The sequence below is a fragment of the Salvelinus fontinalis genome, chromosome 2 (assembly GCF_029448725.1).
Source record: "Salvelinus fontinalis isolate EN_2023a chromosome 2, ASM2944872v1, whole genome shotgun sequence".
Classification (NCBI taxonomy): domain Eukaryota; kingdom Metazoa; phylum Chordata; class Actinopteri; order Salmoniformes; family Salmonidae; genus Salvelinus; species Salvelinus fontinalis.
Window position 1 is genome coordinate 64,351,471 of NC_074666.1, and position 22,256 is coordinate 64,373,726.

Below are 22,256 nucleotides of genomic sequence, written 5' to 3' on the forward strand. Positions count from 1 at the left end.
ATTAAAGGTCCAAGCATTTCTCCGCAGAGATTCTCACATGCGCAAAAGGAATAGATTAGCAGTCAACGAGTTAAATCGGCATTCATTGATTCGGAAACAGATCTTGCGCCTTTACCTGAAAGAGAATTATGTTATCTCATGCAACAAATTTCAATTTGGGCTCCAGAGTGGCACAGCGGTCTAAGGCACTGCATCTCAGAGCAAGAGGCGTTACTACAGTCCCTGTTTCGAATCCAGGCTGAATCACATCCGGCCGGGATTGGGAGTCCCACAGGGCGGCACACAATTGGCCCGGCGTCGTCCGGGTTTGGCTGCCTCTCAGATTATAGGTGGGTCCATCGGCTCCATTCCCGAAGTGTTTGAGGGATCCCTCGTGCACGATTTACTCAGGTCGTCAGGAGCGGTCACCAAGTGAAGAATCACATCCCCATCCCCGTCGCCAAATGTGGTGGTTAATTTCTTTACTATCAAATGAGGAGAGACAAACTTATCACACAAGTCAGAGTTATCCTTAAACTAAATCTTTATTCACTTATTAATAAGGGAGCAGGTCAATACAACACACACATATAAAGGGAATCGATTGAGTGCTCTACGATAATGATGGCTAGTCGACGTTGAGAGCCCCACGACAAAGAATACAAAACCTTTTTATATAATAATCCACTTCAGACAGTATCTGCTGTAAAGACTTTTCTCATTGTGTAGAAACCAGGGTCTGGCCCCAAGCCATCTCTCCCTGGTACCTTCCAGTCGAACCAGAGCAAACTCCCTCCGATGAATGGAATGTGGCCTAAGGCATCGTACATCTACTGTCAACATTAGGCCCCCAGAGGCCCATTCTCAGTAGAACACACACAGATGAGAGTGTTCTAAGAACCCCCTATTATGTTGCATAAAACAACCATTTGATGCAATAACAGTATTTATAACATAATCTTGTACACACACAAATCATTCGTTCTATGTATTGTTCTGTCAGCCAGTAAACGTGTGTCAAGCGATGCCAGTGAGTACACAGAGGAGCTGAAGCTAGCAGTAGCCTGGAACAGGGTGGACATCGCTAAGAGTGAACTCTTCAATGGAGACATCCAATGGAAGGTGAACTGCTCCTCACTTCTAATGCCCCTGTTTAACACCATTTATTTGATTTTATGTTATTTAGTTGACAAGGAAATTATTATATTCAAAACAGGCAGGCAGAACAGACAGACAGACAGACAGACAGACAGACCAATAGTATTGTTTCAACTTTGACAGACAGATCGACAGATATACATGTTTATAAAAAACACCCTTCTATCCTCCCGCAGTACGAGGACCTGGAGGACTCCATGACGGATGCACTGATCAACGACAAGCCCCAGTTCATACGTCTCTTCAACGAGAACGGCCTCAACATCCTGGACTACCTAACCTACAGGCATCTGGAGGTCCTGTACCGCTCGCTGTCCGACAGTTCTCTGGCCTTCACTCTGCTCCAGCGGCTTCTCACAGAGAGAAAGGGCCTGGCCGTATGCTCTCCGAAAGAGGCCTTAGCCCTCAAGAGCCCCCAGAACCCCATGAGCCCCCTATCAGGACCCTCCTCTGTCAAAGAGCTCAGCTTGTATGAGGTGAGGAGGGGTTAAGGCTGTTGCGGTGACTATATTACCGCCACACTGGCGGTCACAAGTCAAGTAATTACTGTGACCGTTTAGTCACAGTAATTAGGTTTCTCCAAGCTCTGATGCTGCTGATGGTCATTAGTAGCCTACCAAACTTGCTAACTCTATTGTCCCTCTAATCACTCTGACATCAATGCAAATGTAATCAAAAGTTTAAAACACTTCATGTTGCGCAACATTTATATAGGCTCTGCAATTGTGAAAGAAAACAGAGTGGGCCTCTATTAAAAAGAGGAGGTGTAACGGCGTTCCTCTCTCTCTTCATAAGAAGAGGAGGTGTAGTGATCGAGCCAAGGCGCAGCGGGTTGTGAAAACATGATGAGTTTTTTTTATAAGACAAAACGAAACAAACTATACTTGAATAAACTAACAAAATAACAAAACGAAAATAGACAGACTAGTACGACGAACTGACATAACACACGCAGAACGAACGAACAAGTACTTACTACAAAAACGCAACAATGCCGTATGGTGTAACATCGACACAGACACAGGAGACAATCACCCACAAACAAACAGTGAGAACACCCTACCTAAATATGACTCTTAATTAGAGGAGAACGCAAAACACCTGCCTCTAATTAAGAGCCATACCAGGCAACCAAAACCAACATAGAAACAGATAACATAGACTGCCCACCCAAAACACATGCCCTGACCTAAACACATACCAAAACAACATAAAACAGGTCAGGACCGTTACAGGAGGATCCCATCAGCTTTCTATAGGCTAGGCTAGACCTACTATATTTATTTCTTAACTTTCCTAACATTAAGCACATTGCTTGTCTTTACAACAGGAGTATAGCCTACCTGGCTGGTATGAAAATGAACCACAGGAAAAGCGTCCTCCATTCGCTATTTAAGTGAATAGAAGAAATGTATTTTTTTCCCTGCCCGTGTTTCGAGACAGATGCATGATAATGGTCCATTCTCAATCAAAACAAATTTCACACATATATTATTTAGTATATGTAAAGACGAGATTAAATAGAATAGTCTGATGGGTGACAATATTAGCCTATCACTTGTGAATTATATATTATCACTTGTGAATGATGCCCAGTATAAGGCAAGAAACAATGCCTTTTTTTGCAATTTTTTCGAATCATAGTTGCACATCTCATGTAGCCTAGCCCATAGGCCTATATGTGGCCAAATAACTTCTTAAAATATAGCACATTAATTCGCTTTACGAGTAGTGTAGAGCCTAACTGGCATACATAAGCAGCGCGTGAGTTTCAAGTTTGGGAAGATAATTTTCACCATAAAAATGCACCTTTATAATTAAAGCGTTACATCCATAATCTCATTTGCAGTCACTTTTGATAATGGTTGTTTTCACTAATGGAACATTGACGCTTATAGCCTACTGCAGTGTGCGCATTGCTGCGCTTATAATGTGAAGAAATAGCCTAATGTTGTATCACATTTTAAGCTAAATGTTCTGATCTGTTGCGTCAGCCTCATTGCATAACATTTTTTTTTTGATTCTAGTGGCATCCCACAACTGTCCCAGACTATGTTTGGAATATTTATTTCTCGCACAGAATAGAATAGGTCAACTTTTGTACTATTAGAGATAGTAGATTTACTTAGGCTAGTGCTTTTGCTGTTTGTTAGGCTTACTCATCTTGTTGACTGACGAAAAGGCATGGATTTTTTTAGGGTTTATTACGACCACACAAAGGGGATTTCGGCGGGAAATTCGAGGCATTATCAAGTGCTTGTCAAATTGTGAATGAGAGACTGACGACGTGTGTATAGCTTGCGCAATAAACAAAGCAGAGCTCATGCATTTCAAGATACTTTTTACAAATCATCATTAGAGTCGTATCATGCAGCATTCCAATGTATTAAAAATGTAAACATATAGCCCAACTAAAGTTACATTAATAACTCTAAATTAAGCATACAGGAGTGCCTATTTCTTTGTTAACCGCTCAACACAGAATTGCCGCATGTGTGGGTACTCCCTCAAATCGTTTGGAGAAAATATCCTTTCTATTTTATTCAGCTTTGTTCAATTGTATTCTTCATGCTATAAAATAATGACACGGAATTCTAACCAAATCTTGTCTGCTAAATGAACTAGTGTAGCCCACAGCCATATGGCATAGCCAGATCAGGACCTAACCTAAGGACAATTCAGAGTAAGCAACTCTGTTCTTCTGAAATCGACTACATTTTCTTAATTTCATGTTTCTTTAGACCTGTCTAAAATAAATAATGGATTTATTGTGGAAGTGTAGGCTATATTACGTGGATTTATTAAACTTTTTAAAATGTAGATGTTCCAAAGGTCTCCATCAGTGGCTTGTAGGCTATGTGTGGAAGCCTGGAGATGCTAAATGTGTTATTTAATTAACGGTCAATTACCGTGAGACCGACAGTTATTTGCTTGACTATCACCGGCTGACGAAATTTCATGACCGCCACAGCCCTAGGAGGGGTTGCACTTTATTTTATGTTACAGTAATTACTAGGTATTTATTGAGAAATTACATGGTCAATTGATAAAATAGGAGGGGTCAAAGGGAAGGTATGGCGTCATTCACTGTGTGTGGAGTTAAAACGCAGTTGATCGAATTTAGGTGTTTTGTTTGATAATCTGCTTTAACGCTTTAACTATTTAGTCAACTCAGTTCTATGTGACTTCCTCTCGCCTCTCCCTCCAGGTGTCACGGCTTCTATGGGACATCCTGGGAGATGTGTGTGAGCCCTTCTACTACAGTCTTCTCGGTTTGGACCAGAGCTCCAGCACCAGGAGAGCACTGAAGGTAGTGTCTGCCATAGCTGCATTTCAAATGGCACTCTATCCAAGTAATGGACCTCGAAGCTAGATCCACTGCTTTTTAAAAATTGTTCCCCTCTAATCAGGGACTGATTTAGACCTGGGACACCAGGTGGGTGCAACAAATTATCAGGTAGAACAATTTTCTATTGGTAGAACAGAAAACCAGCAGGCTCCGGACCTCGTAGGGTAAGAGTTGAAAACCCCTGCCCTATACACTTAGATAAAAAGGTGCTAAATAGATCCATATAGGGTTCTTCGGCTTGTCTCCATAAGGTAACACTTTTTGGAGCAAAGGTAGAACTCTCTACGAAGGGTTATTCTTAGAACCTATATCCTGGAGTCGCCTCACAAGTCCTCAACTGGCAGCTTCGTTAAATAGTACCCGCAAAACAGCGAAGAGGCGACTCCAGGATGCTGGCCTTCTAGGCAGAGTTGCAAAGAAAAAGGCATATCTCAGACTGGCCAATTAGAAGAAAAGATTAAGATGGGCCAGCATCCCGGAGTCGCCGGGACAATGTTGACATTGAGACTGGTGTTTTGCGGGTACTATTTAATGAAGCTGCCAGTTGAGGACTTGTGAGGTGTCTGTTTCTCAAACTAGTGTTAAAGGAATTTTGATTCCTGTTTATTAACCAATTCAATTAAAACACTCTGCCCATAAATAAGAATTTGTAAGATAATTATCTGCATAAAATGGACAGATACCAGTCTTAAAATCAATCAATCAATAGCGTTTATTCTCGAGAGTACTGAATCATAGTACAATTTACATCAGGTTATATAATAAAGATGATGTCATAGGTTTTAATGTCCAACCTCCTCTCGGATACAATGGCAATACAGTTCGAGTTCTCATTACTGTCTGCCACCTGTTAAACTATCTACAACCAACTCAAGGTCTTTCCCCTCCCTGGCTAGAGACATCATTCTAGCCTGTCTGAAGATAAACCCATTCTTTCTAACAAGGAACACATAACATTCAACATTTATGAGTTATAATTCTAAGTCAAATGTATACATATTTTAGTCATTAAACACAAAAATCCCGTAACAACTAGACACTCTAATGTACTTGTCCTCCTGCTCAGTTGTGCATGGGGGCCTCCCACTCCTCTTTCTATTCTGGTTAGAGCCAGTTTGCGCTGTTCTGTGAAGGGAGTAGTACACAGCGTTGTACGAGATCTTCAGTTTCTTGGCAATATCTCGCATGGAATAGCCTTCATTTCTCAGAACAAGAATAGACTGACGAGTTTCAGAAGAAAGTCCTTTGTTTCTGGCCATTTTGAGCCTGTAATCGAACCCACAAATGCTGATTCTCCAGACACTCAATTAGTCTAAAGAAGGCCAGTTTTATTGCTTCTTTAATTTAGACAACAGTTTTCAGCTGTGCTAACATAATTGCAAAAGGGTTTTCTAATGATCAATTAGCCTTTTAAAATGATAAACTTGGATTAGCTAACACAATGTGCCATTGGAACACAGGAGTGATGGTTGCTGATAATGGACCTCTGTACGCCTATGTAGATATTCCATAAAAAACCTGCAGTTTCCAGCTACAATAGTAATTTACAACATAAACAATGTCTACACTGTATTTCTGATCAATTTGATGTTATGTACAAAAAATGTGTCTTTTCTTTCAAATAAAAGGAAATGTCAAAGTGACCCCAAACTTTTGAACGGTAGTGTAGGTACAGTTAAAAAAAATCTCACACCTATCTTTTTAAACGTATCAGATTATTAACACTCCTGATGTTGAAGTTTTAACACTGAGGTAAACACTTATGCTCAAGAACTATAAAACGATGAAAAATATATATAAAAAAAGCTCATTTAGATTCAGAACAGTGTATGTAGAACCCTTTTTGCCTTTCAAATAATCATTCTTCCCATTTAAAAAAACGCTTCTAGGTAGAACCCTTTGCCTTACAAAGAACTCTCCGTTTCCAAAAAGGGTTCTAAAGAGGAAAACAGTTCTTAGTAGAACCCAATCCCTCCACAAATAACTATTTAGAACCCTTTTTTCTAAGTGTGTAGTGCACTACTCTTGACCAGGACCCATGAATTACAAATGCATCTGTTCTCAATGACAAGGTCCATTGATGTGTACTAGGCCTACTTATTCATGTTATAGAGTAGACTCCACTCCACCAATATAGTTGAATTACAGTATCAACACTGCTAAAGTTATACCACTGCTTAACTTGCCATAGAATGTAACTGTGACTGCTGTGATGTGCTAACCAAGCTGTATTCATCTCTCTCGATCTCTCACTCTTTATATCTCTCCCCATTCCCAGCAAGTGAATAAGTTGTTGGAGGGGGATTGTTCGTACAGGGAGCAGAGCTGTCTCTATCCGTGGGCCTCTCTGTTCATCTGGGCTGTGCTGCAGAACCGCAGCGAGATGGCCGTCTACTTCTGGGAGATGGTAATTTATTTATTCATTATTTTATTTAACCTTTATCTGACCAGGTGAGTCAGTTACGGATGTATGGGAACAAGCAGCTGTAATGACAATGATAACAATGACTCTCTAATGGGTTCTTCTTTCTATAGCCAGAGGACTCCTGGCTATAGAATATCTCCAGGAGTGATACGTATCATGTTCGTCTTTATCTGTTGCCTAGCACTGTCTTTTTGCAAGCTAGGGCCATCTACTTTAATTGCTGCCTTTCTTCCCAGTAGCCTACTTGGTGTGTGAACTGCTGACTGCTATTAATCCAGGTCGCAATTGTAAATGAGAACTTGTTCTCAACTTGCCTACCTGGTTAAATAAAGGTGAAATAAAAAACTAAAATAAAAAACCTGAAGATGATTGTTCAAATCAAATCAAAATGTTATTGGTGACATACACCTATTTAGCAGATGTTATTGCAGCTGTAGTGAAATGATTGAGTTCCTAGCTCCAACAGTGCGGTAGTATCTAACAATTCACAACAACACTCACAAATCTAAAACTAAAAGAATGGAATTAAGAAATATATAAATATTAGGACGAGCAATGTCGGAGTGGCAATGACTAAAATACAGTAGAATAGAATACAGTATATACATATGAAATGATTAAAGCAGTATGTAAACATTATTAAAGTGACTAGTGTTCCATTATTAAAGTGACCAGTGATTCCATGTCTATGTACATGGGGCAGCAGCTTCTAAGGTGCAGGGTTGAGTATGCATGGTTGAGTAACTGGGTGATAAACGGCTAGTGATGGCTATTTTGCAGTCTGATGGCCTTGAGATAGAAGCTGTTTTTCAGTCTCTTGGCCCCAGCTTTGATGCACCTGTACTGACCTCGCCTTCTGTATGGTAGCGGGGTGAACAGGCCGTGGCTCGTGTGGTTGATGTCCTTGATGATCTTTTTGGCCTTCCTGTGACATCGGGTGTTGTAGGTGTCTTGGAGGTTAGGCAGTGTGCTCCCTGTGATGCGTAGGGCAGAACGCACCACCCTCTGGAGAGCCCTGAGGTTGCGGGCGGTGCAGTTGCCGTACCAGGCGGTGATACAGCCCGACAGGATGCTCTCAATTGTGCATCTGTAAAAGTTTGTGAGGGTCTTAGGGGCCAAGGCAAATTTCTTCAGCCTCCTGAGGTTGAAGAGGCGCTGATACGCCTTCTTCACCACACTGTCTGTTTGGGTGGACCATTTCAGATATTCAGTGATGTGTACGTAGAGGAACTTGAAGCTTTCCACCTTCTCCACTGCGGTCCCATCGATGTGGATAGGGGCGTGCTCCCTCTGCTGTTTCCTGAAGTCCATGATCAGCTCCTTTGTTTTATTGACGTTGAGGGAGAGGTTATTTTTTCCTGGCACCACTCCGCCAAGGCCCTCACCTCCTCCCTGTAGGCTGTCTCGTCATTGTTGGTAATCAGGCCAACTACTGTTGTGTCGTCGGCAACTTGATGATTGAGTTGGAGGCCTGCTTATTCACGCAGTCATGGGTGAACAGGGAGTACATGAAGGGGCTGAGCACGTACCCCGTTTGTGTTAAGGATCAGCGAAGTGGATGTGTTGTTTCCTACCTTCACCACCTGGGGGGCAGCCCGTCAGGAAGTCCAGGATCCAATTGCACAGGACGGGTTTCAGACCCAGGGCCCCAAGCTTAATGATGAGCTTGGAGGGTACTATGGTGTTGAAGGCTCAGCTATAGTCAATGAACAGCATTCTTACATAGGTATTCTTCTTGTCCAGATGGGATAGGGCAGTGTGCAGTGCGATGGTGATTGCATCGTCTGTGGATCTATTGGGGCGGTAAGCAAATTGAAGTGGGTCTATGGTGTCAGGTAAGGTAGAGGTGATATGATCCTTAACTTGCCTCTCAAAGCACTTCATGATGACAGAAGTGAGTGCTACAGGGCGGTAGTCATTAAGTTCAGTTACCTTTGCTTTCTTGGGTACAGGAACAATGGACATCTTGAATCAAGTGTGGACAGCTGACTGGGATGGGGAGAGATTGAGTATGTCCATTAACACCCCAGCCAGCTTGTTTGCGCATGCTCTGAGGATGCGGCTTGGGATGATATCTGGGCCGGCAGCCTTGCGAGGGTTAACAAGCTTAAATGTCTTACTCACGCCAGCCACGGAGAACGAGAGCCCCCAGCCCTTGGGAGTGGGCCGCGTTGGTGGCACTGTGTTATCCAGGTGCCCTTAGAGAGTCCCTATATGAGCTTGATACCTTGATAAGCTCATTTTCTGACGATGGCTCACCGCTCTTCGTATTTCAACCTCCCAACGTCTGCCTTCGATTCATTTCTTTCCAACTCCTTCCTTCTTTTGACTTCACCCTTTTCCAGGCCCTTCCTACTCACAAGGCAGGCAATACGCTTGACCTCATCTTTACTAGAGGCTGTTCGCCTACTAATCTCACTGCAACCCTCTCCAGGTATCTGATCACTACTTTGTTTCCTTTTCTGTCTCCCTTTCCTCCAACCTTAGCCACTCAGCCCCTACCAAGATGGTCAAGTGCCATTGCACTTGTTCTGCTAAATCCTTTTCCTCCTGTCTCCTGGCTCTGCCTCTTCGACCCTCCTCTCCTCCCTTTACGCATCCTATGACTCGCACTGTCCCCTTTCCTCCCGGCCAGCTTGGCCCTTCCCTCCTGCTCCGTGGCTAAGTGCCTCATTGAGAGCTTACAGAACAGGGCAGCTGAGCAAAAATGGATCTAAACTAAACTTCCGGAGGACCTATCATCCTTTCACTCCCTCCTATCTACATTATCTTCCGCTGTGTCCACTGCTAAAGCCACTTTCTATCACTCTAAATGTCAAGCTTCTGCCTCTAACCCTAGGAAACGTAACCCCCCCCCCCCTCCCTCTAATGACGACTTTGTCAACCTCTTTGAAAAGAAGGTTTAAGACATCCACTCCTCATTCAATCAGCCTATTGAGTACACTGGTCTCATTCACACAGAACTACCCTACGCCTTGAGCTCTTTCACCCCTCTATCTCTCCAGATGAAATCCTGCGACTAGGGGTGTCAGGCCGCCCGATAACCTTGACCACATTCCCTCCTCCCTTCTCCAGACCATTTCTGGAGACCTTCTTCCATTTTTCACTTCCCTCATCAACTCATCCCTGACCACTGGCTGTGTCCCCTCTGACTTTCAAATGGCCCGAGTCGCTCCTGTTCTTAAGAAATCAACACCTCGACTCCTCTTTGTCGTCAAATACTACAGACCGGTATCCGTTCTTTCTTTTCTTTCCAAAACACTTGACCAACTCTCTCAATATCTCTCTCAGAACGATCTTCTTGACCCTAACCAGTCAGGCTTCAAAACGGGTCACTCAACCGAGACTGCTCTTCTCTGTGTCACGGAGGCTCTCCGCACTGCCCAAGCTGACTCTCCTCTGTTCTCATCCTCCTAGATCTAGTCACTGCCTTCGACATGATGAAACATCAGATCCTCCTCTCCACCCTCTTAGGGCTGGGCGTCTCTGCACACTCTTGGATTGCATCCTACCTGGTAGGCCGCTTCTACCAGGTGATGTGGAGAGGATGTACTCTCACTACTGGTGTCCCCCAGTGCTCAGTTCTAGGCCCTCTCTTCTTCTCTCTATACACCAAGTCACTCGGCTCTGTCATATCCTCACATGGTCTCTCCTATCATTACTAAGCGGCTGGCACTCAACTACCTTTCTCCTTCCCCTCGTCTGACACTCAGGTGTCGACGCGCATCTCTGCGTGCCTGGCAGATATCTCAGCTTGGATGTTGGCCCACCACCTCAAGCTCAACCTCGACAAGACTGAGCTGCTTTTCCTCTCGGAGAAGGCCTGCCTGCTCCAAGACCTCTCCATCACAGTTGACAACTCCACAGTGTCCCACTCCCAGAGTGCAAAGAACCTTGGCATGACCCTGGACAACACCCTGTCGTTCTCTACAAACATCAAAGCAGTGACTCACTCTTGCAGGTTAATGCTCTACACAACATCCCCGCTTGTGCCATCAAACACCTGCAACTTACGTGAACACCAGCCCGCCTGGTGTTCAACTTTCCCAAGTTCTCCCATTTCACTCTACTCCTCCGCACACTTCACTGGCTTCCAGTTGAAGCCCGCATCCACTACAATAACATGGTACTTGCCTATGGAGCCGCAAGAGGAACTGCCCTTCCTTCAGACTATGCTCAAACCCAACACTAAACCGAGCACTCCGTTCTGCCACCTCTGGTAACTTGGCCCTCTCATCCCTATGGGAGGGCAGCTCCCGCTCAGCCCATTCCAAGCTCTTCTCTGTCTTGGCACCCCAATTGTGGAACCCTATCCATCTTTCCGAAAACATCTGAAACCCGACCTCTTCAAAGTGTATCTTAAATGCACTTTGTCACATCTATCTATGTTAAGATGAACGCAGTAACTGTAAGTCGCTCTGGATCAGTGTCTGCTAAATGACTAAAATGTCAATGTAAATACTTGAAGTTAAACTAATCTGTAGAAAAATGTATTAATTTACAAATGCACAGACTAATTTTAGCATTGATCTCTCCCCTTTTTATATCCACTTCCCTCTCCCCCTCGTTCTCTCTTCAATCTCTCTGCCTTTCTCTCCCCCCTCTCCCTCTCTCTTCCAGGCAGGGGAGTCTGTCCACAGTGCTCTGGCAGGCTGTAAGATTCTGAGGGAGCTGTCTAAGCTGGAGAGTGAGACGGAGACCAAGCTCTCTATGAAGGAGCTGGCCCAGAAGTTTGAGAACTTGGCCCTTGGTGGGTGAGCCTTATCCTGACTGTGTGGTTGTACTGTGAGGATGTCAATGTAGTAGTTCTCAACTCTGTTATGCATACATGTGAGCAGCTTGTATTTTGTTGAGTGAAGGTTACCCCATAAGTAGTAGTGGTAATAGTAATAGTAGTGAGTCTGCATCAGACCGCAAGGGACCACCTGTTCTGAAAGTCTGCTGGACGGCATCCCAGTCTGGGACCATTTGCATTGCTTTCACACTCAATGTCTTCAAGATGAGGACTGAAGCAAACCAATCTGAACTCCTAATGTGAAAACCTGTGACCCATTTCTTGTCTCTTCAGAAGTCTTGAGTGAGTGAGTGTTAACCCTTTAATCATATCTCTAGACGTGTTCAGTGAGTGCTACCAGAGCAGTGAGAGCCGCTCTTTCACCCTCCTTATAAGGCAGTCTCCGGTGTGGGGCAAAGCTACCTGTCTACAGATGGCCACCTCAGCCGACGCCCGCCACTTCTTCAGCCACGATGGCGTGCAGGTCTGCACTAAATTCAGGGGTTAGAGGTCAAGGTGTCTGTGTGCGTGCTTTGTGTGTGTGCGTGCATACGTGTGTGTGAATCTTGAATCAAATCAAATGCATCACATGCTTCGTAAACAACCGGTGTAGACTAACAGTGAAATGCTTACTTACGGGTCCTTTTCCAACAAGATGAAGAGTTAAAGATATAACATGTAATAATCTGTGTGTGTGATCTGTGTTCACATTAATTTTATAAAACTAACCAGCCCCTTAGATTTCCAAAGTGTGTTAGAACATGGAGGGGGGTTAATTGAAGTTTCTCTACCAACTCTGCTACTACCTCTTCTTCTGGCAGTCTCTGCTGTCTCAGATCTGGTGGGGAGACATGAAGAGGAGCACGAAGGTCTGGAAACTGGTCCTCTCCTTCCTCTTACCCCCCCTCATCTACACCAACCTCATCACTTTCAGGTTAGTGGCTACCTGTGTCTGTCTGACAATTTCCAATTCATTAAAGGTGCAATATGCAGAAGTCACGCCACCATTTTCTGGTTGCAGGAATTCTAATACTTAGCCTAATTTCAGTTTATGTGACAAAACAAGCAATGTATAGTGTAGAGAATCATTGTACCATCTAAACTGCTGTGGAATATATTTGAATTAACCAAAAATATAGTATTTTCAGCTGGAGTACAAAACGGAAAGTAAAATACGTAAAAACAAAACGTAAGAACGGGAAGCATAGAAATTGCATACGTAGATGAGATCTATCGCTTCTTAGACTTGCTTTCAATGAGAATGAAATATCTATAACTCACATTTCTATGTGAATTTGGTCAGGTCGCCCAAAAAGTTACATATTTATGCACAATAAGCATTAAGATACAGAGAAGATTGGCTGCCCACAAATACTGCAGTTTACTATAATATTTACTATAGAATTCGGTAGTAAACTGTAGTATACTGTAGAATACTATATACAGTACTACACACTGTAGTATCCCTTGATCATGTTTACTATATCATTTTGTAGACTACTATAGTAAATACTACAGTACTGTCCTCAAACAACAAAAGCACAGTCTGCAAAAACAGATAATAAAATAAGAACACTACAGTATAATACAGTCTGCAAAAACACTACAGTAATTACTATAGTATATACAAAAACATTTTACTACAGTATTTATACTATAGTAAACTGCAAATGGGGTGGCAGGTAGCCTAGTGGTTACAGCGTTGGGCCAGTAACCGAAAGGTTGCTAGATCCAATCACCAAGCTGACAAGGTAAAAATCTGTCGTTCTGCCCCAGAATAAGGCAGTTAACCCACTGTTCCTAGGCCGTCATTGTAAATAAGAACTGACATGCCTAGTTAAATAATGGTTAATAAAACAATTTAATATATAAAAAAATACTATAGTATACCACAGTTATATCTGCAAAAGCGCTATAGTCAAGGCCGAGATTGGAAAAATGTGAGTTCAAGACCATGATTGTAATTGTGTCAAATGTCACCATAATAACAGTTCAAAATGTCCAGTATTTATGTGTTCATACACAATATTTACAAAATGATGTGGACACCCCTTCAAATTAGTGGATTCGGCTAGTTCAGCCACACCCGTTCCTGACAGGTTTATACAATTGAGCACAGCCATGCAATCTCCATAGACAAACATTAGCAGTAGAATGGCCTTACTGAAGAGCTCACTGACTTTCAACGTGGCACCGTCATAGGATGCCACCTTTCCAACAAGTCAGTTCGTCAGATTTATGCCCTGCTAGAGCTGCCCCGGTCAACTGTAAGAGTTGTCATTGTGAAGTGCAAACGCCTAGGAGCAACAATGGCTCAGCCACGACTTGGTAGGCCACACAAGCTCACAGAACGGGACCGCCGAGTGCTGAAGCTGTTTGAGCTAGGCCACTTAGTTCCAGTGAAGGAAAATCTTAACGCTACAGCATACAATGACATTCTAGACTATTCTGTGCTTCCAACTTAGTGACAACAGTTTGGGAGACCAACTCCATGTTAATGCCCTTAATTTTGGAATGAGATGTTCGACGAGCAGGTGTCCACATATTTTTGGTCATGTAGTGTATTTGACCCGAGAACCTCGATTCGGTCTTATGTTGCAAAATTAGAAATTGTGTTTTTTTTTTTTACATTGGATAAAAGTATAGACTCAGGGCTAAAAAAAAAATGTATATCATACACTGCAGTTGAGGAACAATGGGAAAGTAATTCTGCTTTGAAAGATGATAAACTTGTAACCTCACTTTTGAGAAAATGGCCCTTGAATCATTTGGTACACCTACTGGAGAGCTCTTTGTCTAAACTTATTCAGCATCTTTCACACCTTCTTAAGCCTTAGCCCCGCCCATCTCATTAAGGATTCACATGTGAGGCCATGTGATAAACAGAGTGAATAAGGTAGTGTAGTAAACAACCAAAGATTTCAAGACTAAAAGTGATGAAAGTAGTAGACTACAATAAGGAAAAACTCCAGGTAAAAATACACTTTATCTAGTCCTTGGCCTATATCCTAATCTGACTTTGGTGCAGGTCATTTTGTTCTTCATATTACCATCTCTGGTAAACACACACTACATAAAATAAAAATCTATGTTTTTTTGTCACATGCACAGGATACAGAAGGTGTAAATGGTCAAGTGAAATGGTTACTTGCATATTTGCATAGTAGTAATATCAAAAATAGAAAGTGTCCAGATAATTTAAAAAAAGTATTATTAGATGATGCTTACCCAGACACACTTGTCTAAATTATAACCACCCCTCAGCCAAATCTAGCTGTGGAGTGGTCACTTTTGTCTAGATCTAGACGTGTACACATGTTATTGTCTAGAAATGTACACATGTTCATGAAATACAATAGATGGCCGTAGTCACCCCCAGACACACTTGGCTAACTTGATGGGTCATGTAATCATCTGGCGGAGTAGAGTCTTTTGTTTAGATTTGTAGCTAGCTAGCTAGCTAAACAACAAACCACAATCCCAACCCATACTACTAGCAATACAAACAGATTGTCATAGCTAGCCACCATGCATGAAATGCTGTAGTATGAATCTGCAGGCAGCTAAAGCTAACCAACTAGGTTTCATGTTAGCTAGCTAACATTAGGCTATAACTAGCAATGCAAATGGATTTCTGAGATACTAATAATAGTACTACACAGATCATGCACATAACATTAGCTAGCGAGACAGCAAGCTAACATTTGCTAGCTATCTACCAGGATGCTTTAACTTGCAATGAAAACAACTTTGATAAAATTATAAACGTATAACATCTGAAAGTGTATCTAGACTCCTACCCATGTACTGTACATGGATGAACGCTTCACTGCAGACTGGAACCCCTTTTCAGTAAGAAGTCTTGTGTAATTTCCGTTTTGTTTGTAGAGCTTGTTTGGGCCATGTTATGTTAAGTCACTGACCATGTGCAGAAAGTGGTCCATCACAACTTTTTCCTACTGATCTTTGTCGATAGCGCCTACTAAATTCAGGGCAGCAATGTTGTTGAGAGCACGAGCAACACTTTTGCAGTTCTCTATGGCTAACGTTATATCTTTAAAAAATCAGTGGTAGCTAGGATTATCTACACATAATGAGCAGCTCATGTTATAGTCTGATGCATACTACATGTCAGAGCAATCTGAACTCATCTCTCGGCATGTCCAGCCCATCCATTATCTCAGCCAATCATGGCTAGCGGGAAGGTTCCTGACTTTTTCTGTGGCTAAACCAATTAGGCTCATAATTTAACAATTGTATTCGTATTTACAGATGGCATACAAGTTTGTTATTAAGGCACTTGAAAGTTCACTTGTTCCAGAAGGCATTTTGATCAGCAACCAAACAAATAATACGTTTAAATGTCTCTCCTGTGAAGTAGATGTGTCACGACTTCCGCCAAAGTCGGTCCCTCTCCTTGTTCGGGCGGCGTTCGGCGGTCGACGTCACCGGTCTTCTAGCCATCGCCGATCCACTTTTCATTCGTGGGGAATTGAAACCAGGTGTGTAGAAAACAAAGACAAAACAAATAGAAAATGAAAAGTCGATTGGCGATGGCTAGAAGACCGGTGACGCCGACCGCCGAACGCCGCCCGAACAAGGAGAGGGACCGACTTCGGCGGAAGTCGTGACAAGATGCAAGACATATGCCTAGTGTCCTGAAACGGGTCACATACAGTGGGGCAAAAAAGTATTTAGTCAGCCACCAATTGTGCAAGTTCTCCCACTTAAAAAGATGAGAGAGGCCTGTAATTTTCATCATAGGTACACTTCAACTATGACAGACAAAATGAGAAAAAGAAATCCAGAAAATCACATTGTAGGATTTTTAATGAATTTATTTGCAAATTATGCTGGAAAATAAGTATTTGGTCACCTACAAACAAGCAAGATTTCTGGCTCTCACAGACCTGTAACTTCTTCTTTAAGAGGCTCCTCTGTCCTCCACGCGTTACCTGTATTAATGGCACCTGTTTGAACTTGTTATCAGTATAAAAGACACCTGTCCACAACCTCAAACAGTCACACTCCAAACTCCACTATGGCCAAGACCAAAGAGCAGTCAAAGGACACCAGAAACAAAATTGTAGACCTGCACCAGGCTGGGAAGACTGAATCTGCAATAGGTAAGCAGCTTGGTTTGAAAAAAAAATCAACTGTGGGAGCAATTAATAGGAAATGGAAGATATACAAGACCACTGATAATCTCCCTCGATCTGGGGCTCCACGCAAGATCTCACCCCGTGGGGTCAAAATGATCACAAGAACGGTGAGCAAAAATCCCAGAACCACACGGGGGGACCTAGTGAATGACCTGCAGAGAGCTGGGACCAAAGTAACAAAGCCTACCATCAGTAACACACTACGCCACCAGGGACTCAAATCCTGCAGTGCCAGACGTGTCCCCCTGCTTAAGCCAGTACATGTCCAGGCCCGTCTGAAGTTTGCTAGAGAGCATTTGGATGATCCAGAAGAAGATTGGGAGAATGTCATATGGTCGGATGAAACCAAAATAGAACTTTTTGGTAAAAACTCAACTCGTCGTGTTTGGAGGACAAAGAATGCTGAGTTGCATCCAAAGAACACCATACCTACTGTGAAGCATGGGGGTGGAAACATCATGCCTTGGCGCTGTTTTTCTGCAAAGGGACCAGGACGACTGATCCGTGTAAAGGAAAGAATGAATGGGGCCATGTATCGTGAGATTTTGAGTGAAAGCCTCAGTCCATCAGCAAGGGCATTGAAGATGAAACGTGGCTGGGTCTTTCAGCATGACAATGATCCCAAACACACCGCCCGGGCAACGAAGGAGTGGCTTCGTAAGAAGCATTTCAAGGTCCTGGAGTGGCCTAGCCAGTCTCCAGATCTCAATCCCATAGAAATTCTTTGGAGGGAGTTGAAAGTCTGTGTTGCCCAGCAACAGCCCCAAAACATCACTGCTCTAGAGGAGATCTGCATGGAGGAATGGGCCAAAATACCAGCAACAGTGTGTGAAAACCTTGTGAAGACTTACAGAAAACGTTTGACCTCTGTCATTGCCAACAAAGGGTATATACAGTGGGAAGAACAAGTATTTGATACAGTGCCGATTTTGCAGGTTTTCCTACTTACAAAGCATGTAGAGGTCTGTAATTTTTATCATAGGTACACTTCAACTGTGAGAGACGGAATCTAAAACAAAAATCCAGAAAATCACATTGTATGATTTTTAAGTAATTAATTTGCATTTTATTGCATGACATAAGTATTTGATACATCAGAAAAGCAGAACTTAATATTTGGTACAGAAACCTTTGTTTGCAATTACAGAGATCATACGTTTCCTGTAGTTCTTGACCAGGTTTGCACACACTGCAGCAGGGATTTTGGCCCACTCCTCCATACAGACGTTCTCCAGATCCTTCAGGTTTCTTGGGTTCAGGTTCCTTGGGTTCAGGTCTGGAGACTGGCTAGGCCACTCCAGGACCTTGAGATGCTTCTTACGGAGCCACTCCTTAGTTGCCCTGGCTGTGTGTTTCGGGTCGTTGTCATGCTGGAAGACCCAGCCACGACCCATCTTCAATGGTCTTACTGAGGGAAGGAGGTTGTTGGCCAAGATCTCGCGATACATGGCCCCATCCATCCTCCCCTCAATACGGTGCAGTCGTCCTGTCCCCTTTGCAGAAAAGCATCCCCAAAGAATGATGTTTCCACCTCCATGCTTCATGGTTGGGATGGTGTTTTTGGGGTTGTACTCATCCTTCTTCTTCCTCCAAACACGGCGAGTGGAGTTTAGACCAAAAAGCTCTATTTTTGTCTCATCAGACCACATGACCTTCTCCCATTCCTCCTCTGGATCATCCAGATGGTCATTGGCAAACTTCAGACGGGCCTGGACATGCGCTGGCTTGAGCAGGGGGACCTTGCGTGCGCTGCAGGATTTTAATCCATGACGGCGTAGTGTGTTACTAATGGTTTTCTTTGAGACTGTAGTCCCAGCTCTCTTCAGGTCATTGACCAGGTCCTGCCGTGTAGTTCTGGACTGATCCCTCACCTTCCTCATGATCATTGATGCCCCACGAGGTGAGATCTTGCATGGAGCCTCAGACCGAGGGTGATTGACCGTCATCTTGAACTTCTTCCATTTTCTAATAATTGCGCCAACAGATGTTGCCTTCTCACCAAGCTGCTTGCCTATTGTCCTGTAGCCCATCCCAGCCTTGTGCAGGTCTACAATTTTAGCCCTGATGTCCTTACACAGCTCTCTGGTCTTGGCCATTGTGGAGAGGTTGGCGTCTGTTTGATTGAGTGTGTGGACAGGTGTCTTTTATACAGGTAACGAGTTCAAACAGGTACAGTTAATACAGGTAATGAGTGGAGAACAGGAGGGCGTCTTAAAGAAAAACTAACAGGTCTGTGAGAGCTGGAATTCTTACTGGTTGGTAGGTGATCAAATACTTATGTCATGCAATAAAATGCAAATTAATTACTTAAAAATCATACAATGTGATATTATGGACTTTTGTTTTAGATGCTGTCTCTCACAGTTGAAGTGTACCTATGATACAAATTACAGACCTCTACATGCTTTGTAAGTAGGAAAACCTGCAAAATCGGCAGTGTATCAAATACTTGTTCTCCCCACTGTAACAAAGTATTGAGATAAACTTTTGTTATTGACCAAATACTTATTTTCCACCATAATTTGCAAATAAATTAATAAAAAATCCTACAATGTGATTTTCTGGATTTTTTTTCCTCATTTTGTCTGTCATAGTTGAAGTGTACCTATGATGAAAATTACAGGCCTCTCTCATCTTTTTAAGTGGGAGAACTTGCACAATAGGTGGCTGACTAAATACTTTTTTACCCCCACTGTATGTACATTTTGTGTATAATGTGTATATTCGTGTTGTATTGTGCAGGGCACATTTGAAAAAGAGACCTAGGTCTCAATATGTCTTCCCTGGTAAAATAAAGGTACAAAAATAAATAAACTTTTTTTTCAATTCGCAATGGTGACTTATTTTCATCTTTGCTTCCCTTTCACTACAGGCTAACTTCTCTCTATCATTCACATTTTTTTATGTGGAGCGTTCCTTATTTTCCTCATATGGGGTGAATTTGAGCAATTGGAAGCTGGTGGTGAAACTGTCTTGTCAGTCTATAATTTATTTCTCAATTTCTGTTTCTCTCGCTCTCTCTCTCTCTCTCAGGGAACATGAGGAAGAGGTGAAGGAGGAGGAGGAGGCACCTCATGGTCGAGACACAGAGAGTCTGGACGGAGCAAATGCCACTATGCTCTCCCTCTCCGACATCATGCAAACGTAAACACACGCACGCACACACACACGCACGCACACACTCATCCATGCACACACACTAAGTAATTTTCCCCGTTCTTATCCTCTCAGGGAAGAGGATGTCGAGGAATATGCTGCTCTAAGGGCCAATCTGAAAAGTGCCCCCTCCAATCCCAAGAGGCCCTTCATATTGCTGCGCTGGAGGGAGTTCTGGTTTGCGCCCGTCACCTCATTCCTGGGCAACGTGCTGATGTACTTCCTGTTCCTCTCCCTGTTTGCTTATATCCTATTGTTGGACTTCAAGCCCCCGCCCCCTCACGGCCCGTCCACCTTAGAGTTTGTTCTATACTTCTGGGTCTTCACCATGGTCTGTGAGGAGATTCGACAGGTAGGACGCATCACATGTAGACAAAAACACAAACACGTGAACACACACTCAAATACACACAGACAAGTACAGAAAATGTACAGGCCAAAACATTTACATTCACCTCTAAATGTATTGGCACCAGTGATAAAGATGAGCAAAATAAATAATAGAAATACCAAGATATATTGGATGGTCAAAACATTTGAAAAATCTATTATTTTATACTAATAACATTTAACAGAACATTTTATTTTGTTTTATAACCTAAAACGGATAGGAGTCAAAATTATTAAAATTATACAAAATGTGTTTACATTTACATTATATTTTAGTCATTTAGCAGACACTCTTATCCAGAGCGACATACAGAAGCAATTAGGCAGAGAACTCACAAATGAAAAGAGACACGGTTGTTGACTTTCTTAAATTAGGCAATGGGTACAAGAAACTACTGATAAACAAAATATACTACTTACGGCTATTAGGGCAACAATTAAGAAGTTTAAAACCACTGGAACAGTGGTTAACTTGCCTGGTAGAGGACCCAAGTGTATCTTTTCCTCACGCACAGTGAGGAAGATGTTCAGCAGGTAAAGAAAAGTCCAAGGGCCACAGTTGGAGAATTACAGATCTTGGTCGCATCTCGTGAAGGTTGCCATAGAAAAAAGGCTTTATTAAGAGCAACCAACAAATGTAAACACATGGAGAAGAGAAAGGGGATACGTAGTCACTGAGTGCATTCAACCGAAAAATTGTAACCACCGAAAGCCATCAGATTATCTACAGCTGATTTCTTGTTAAACCATCCATATAGGCTAAAATCACCTCAACGCTGATCTCAATTGCAACCAGCATTGGCCACCGATATGCCTGCTCCCTAACGCGGATGTCAGCTTATCTTTTAGTCCTCATTGCAACCAACATTTTAAGACAATTTCCCCCTCTGGTGGGTATTATCATCGGAACAATTTTGATCCTGCAATTTTATCTGACTAAAGGTAATTTATCTATTTGACTATCATTCCGTACAACTGAAACAAGGTATATCCTTGCTTACCACGGCAAATCTACTGTGGCAATTTACCGGACACCTTGTATGAATGCAAAACGACATATCTTTCATATATTAGCGAGAAATAATAATAATGATACAAAAAAAGGTTAAAAAAAGTAAATTACACACCTTTATTTAACTAGGCAAGTCAGTTAACAACAAATCCTTATTTACAATGACGGCCTACCCCGGCCAAACCCAGACGACGCTGGGCCAATTGTATGCCGCCCTATGGGACTCCCAATCACGGCCGGTTGTGATATAGCCTGGATATATATAACGAGACTGTTAAAGGAGCAGAGCGCTGTGCACCAGAACGCTTATTGATGCATGTTCATTCTTGCATATTGAAATGTGGAGGATTGGGAAACGTAGATATTATTGTGATGGCCTATGAAATATGGCTGAAGTGAATTCTACCACTGCAGCAGGTGAGGCTGGTGGGAGGAGCTATAGTAGGATGGGCTCATTGTAATAGCTGGAATGGAATTAATGGAACGGTATCAAACAAATGGATTTCAGATGCATCCCCAGACCCAGAGAAACCTGATGAATGCACTGATGAGAAGGATGACGTTAAACTTACTGACAGTGTGTCCCAAACGTCCAGCCGCAAATCTAACAGGAGTTCGGAGTCAGGTTTATCCTCCACATCCTCAGCCTGAATTCAAGCTGAAAGAGCAGCAGTGGTAACAAAGGCTGCTGCTCTCAAGTTAAAATACCATCTAGAGCAGGGATGGGCAACTGGCAGCCCTTTTGTAGGCCCACGGATCAATTTCCCCCGCAAAAATAAGTTAGGGTCTCAACTTACTGTTGAGGGTTAAGAGTAGTAGAGTACGAAATTTGATTGTGCATCAGCAGTTTT

The 22,256-nt window shown here is 42.8% G+C and overlaps 1 protein-coding gene across 1 annotated transcript in view; it reads left to right on the plus strand.

Annotated features, from left to right (window-relative positions):
* LOC129868359 (transient receptor potential cation channel subfamily M member 4-like) overlaps window positions 1–22,256 on the plus strand; it is a 67,505-nt gene that overhangs the window by 30,292 nt on the left and 14,957 nt on the right. Inside the window, exons 10-18 of the mRNA XM_055942284.1 lie at window positions 983–1,101; window positions 1,314–1,613; window positions 4,346–4,447; window positions 6,765–6,893; window positions 11,532–11,661; window positions 12,024–12,169; window positions 12,507–12,619; window positions 19,881–19,991; window positions 20,079–20,355. Of these exons, the coding sequence (XP_055798259.1) occupies window positions 983–1,101; window positions 1,314–1,613; window positions 4,346–4,447; window positions 6,765–6,893; window positions 11,532–11,661; window positions 12,024–12,169; window positions 12,507–12,619; window positions 19,881–19,991; window positions 20,079–20,355 (1,427 nt within the window). The remainder of the gene's footprint in view (window positions 1–982; window positions 1,102–1,313; window positions 1,614–4,345; window positions 4,448–6,764; window positions 6,894–11,531; window positions 11,662–12,023; window positions 12,170–12,506; window positions 12,620–19,880; window positions 19,992–20,078; window positions 20,356–22,256) is intronic.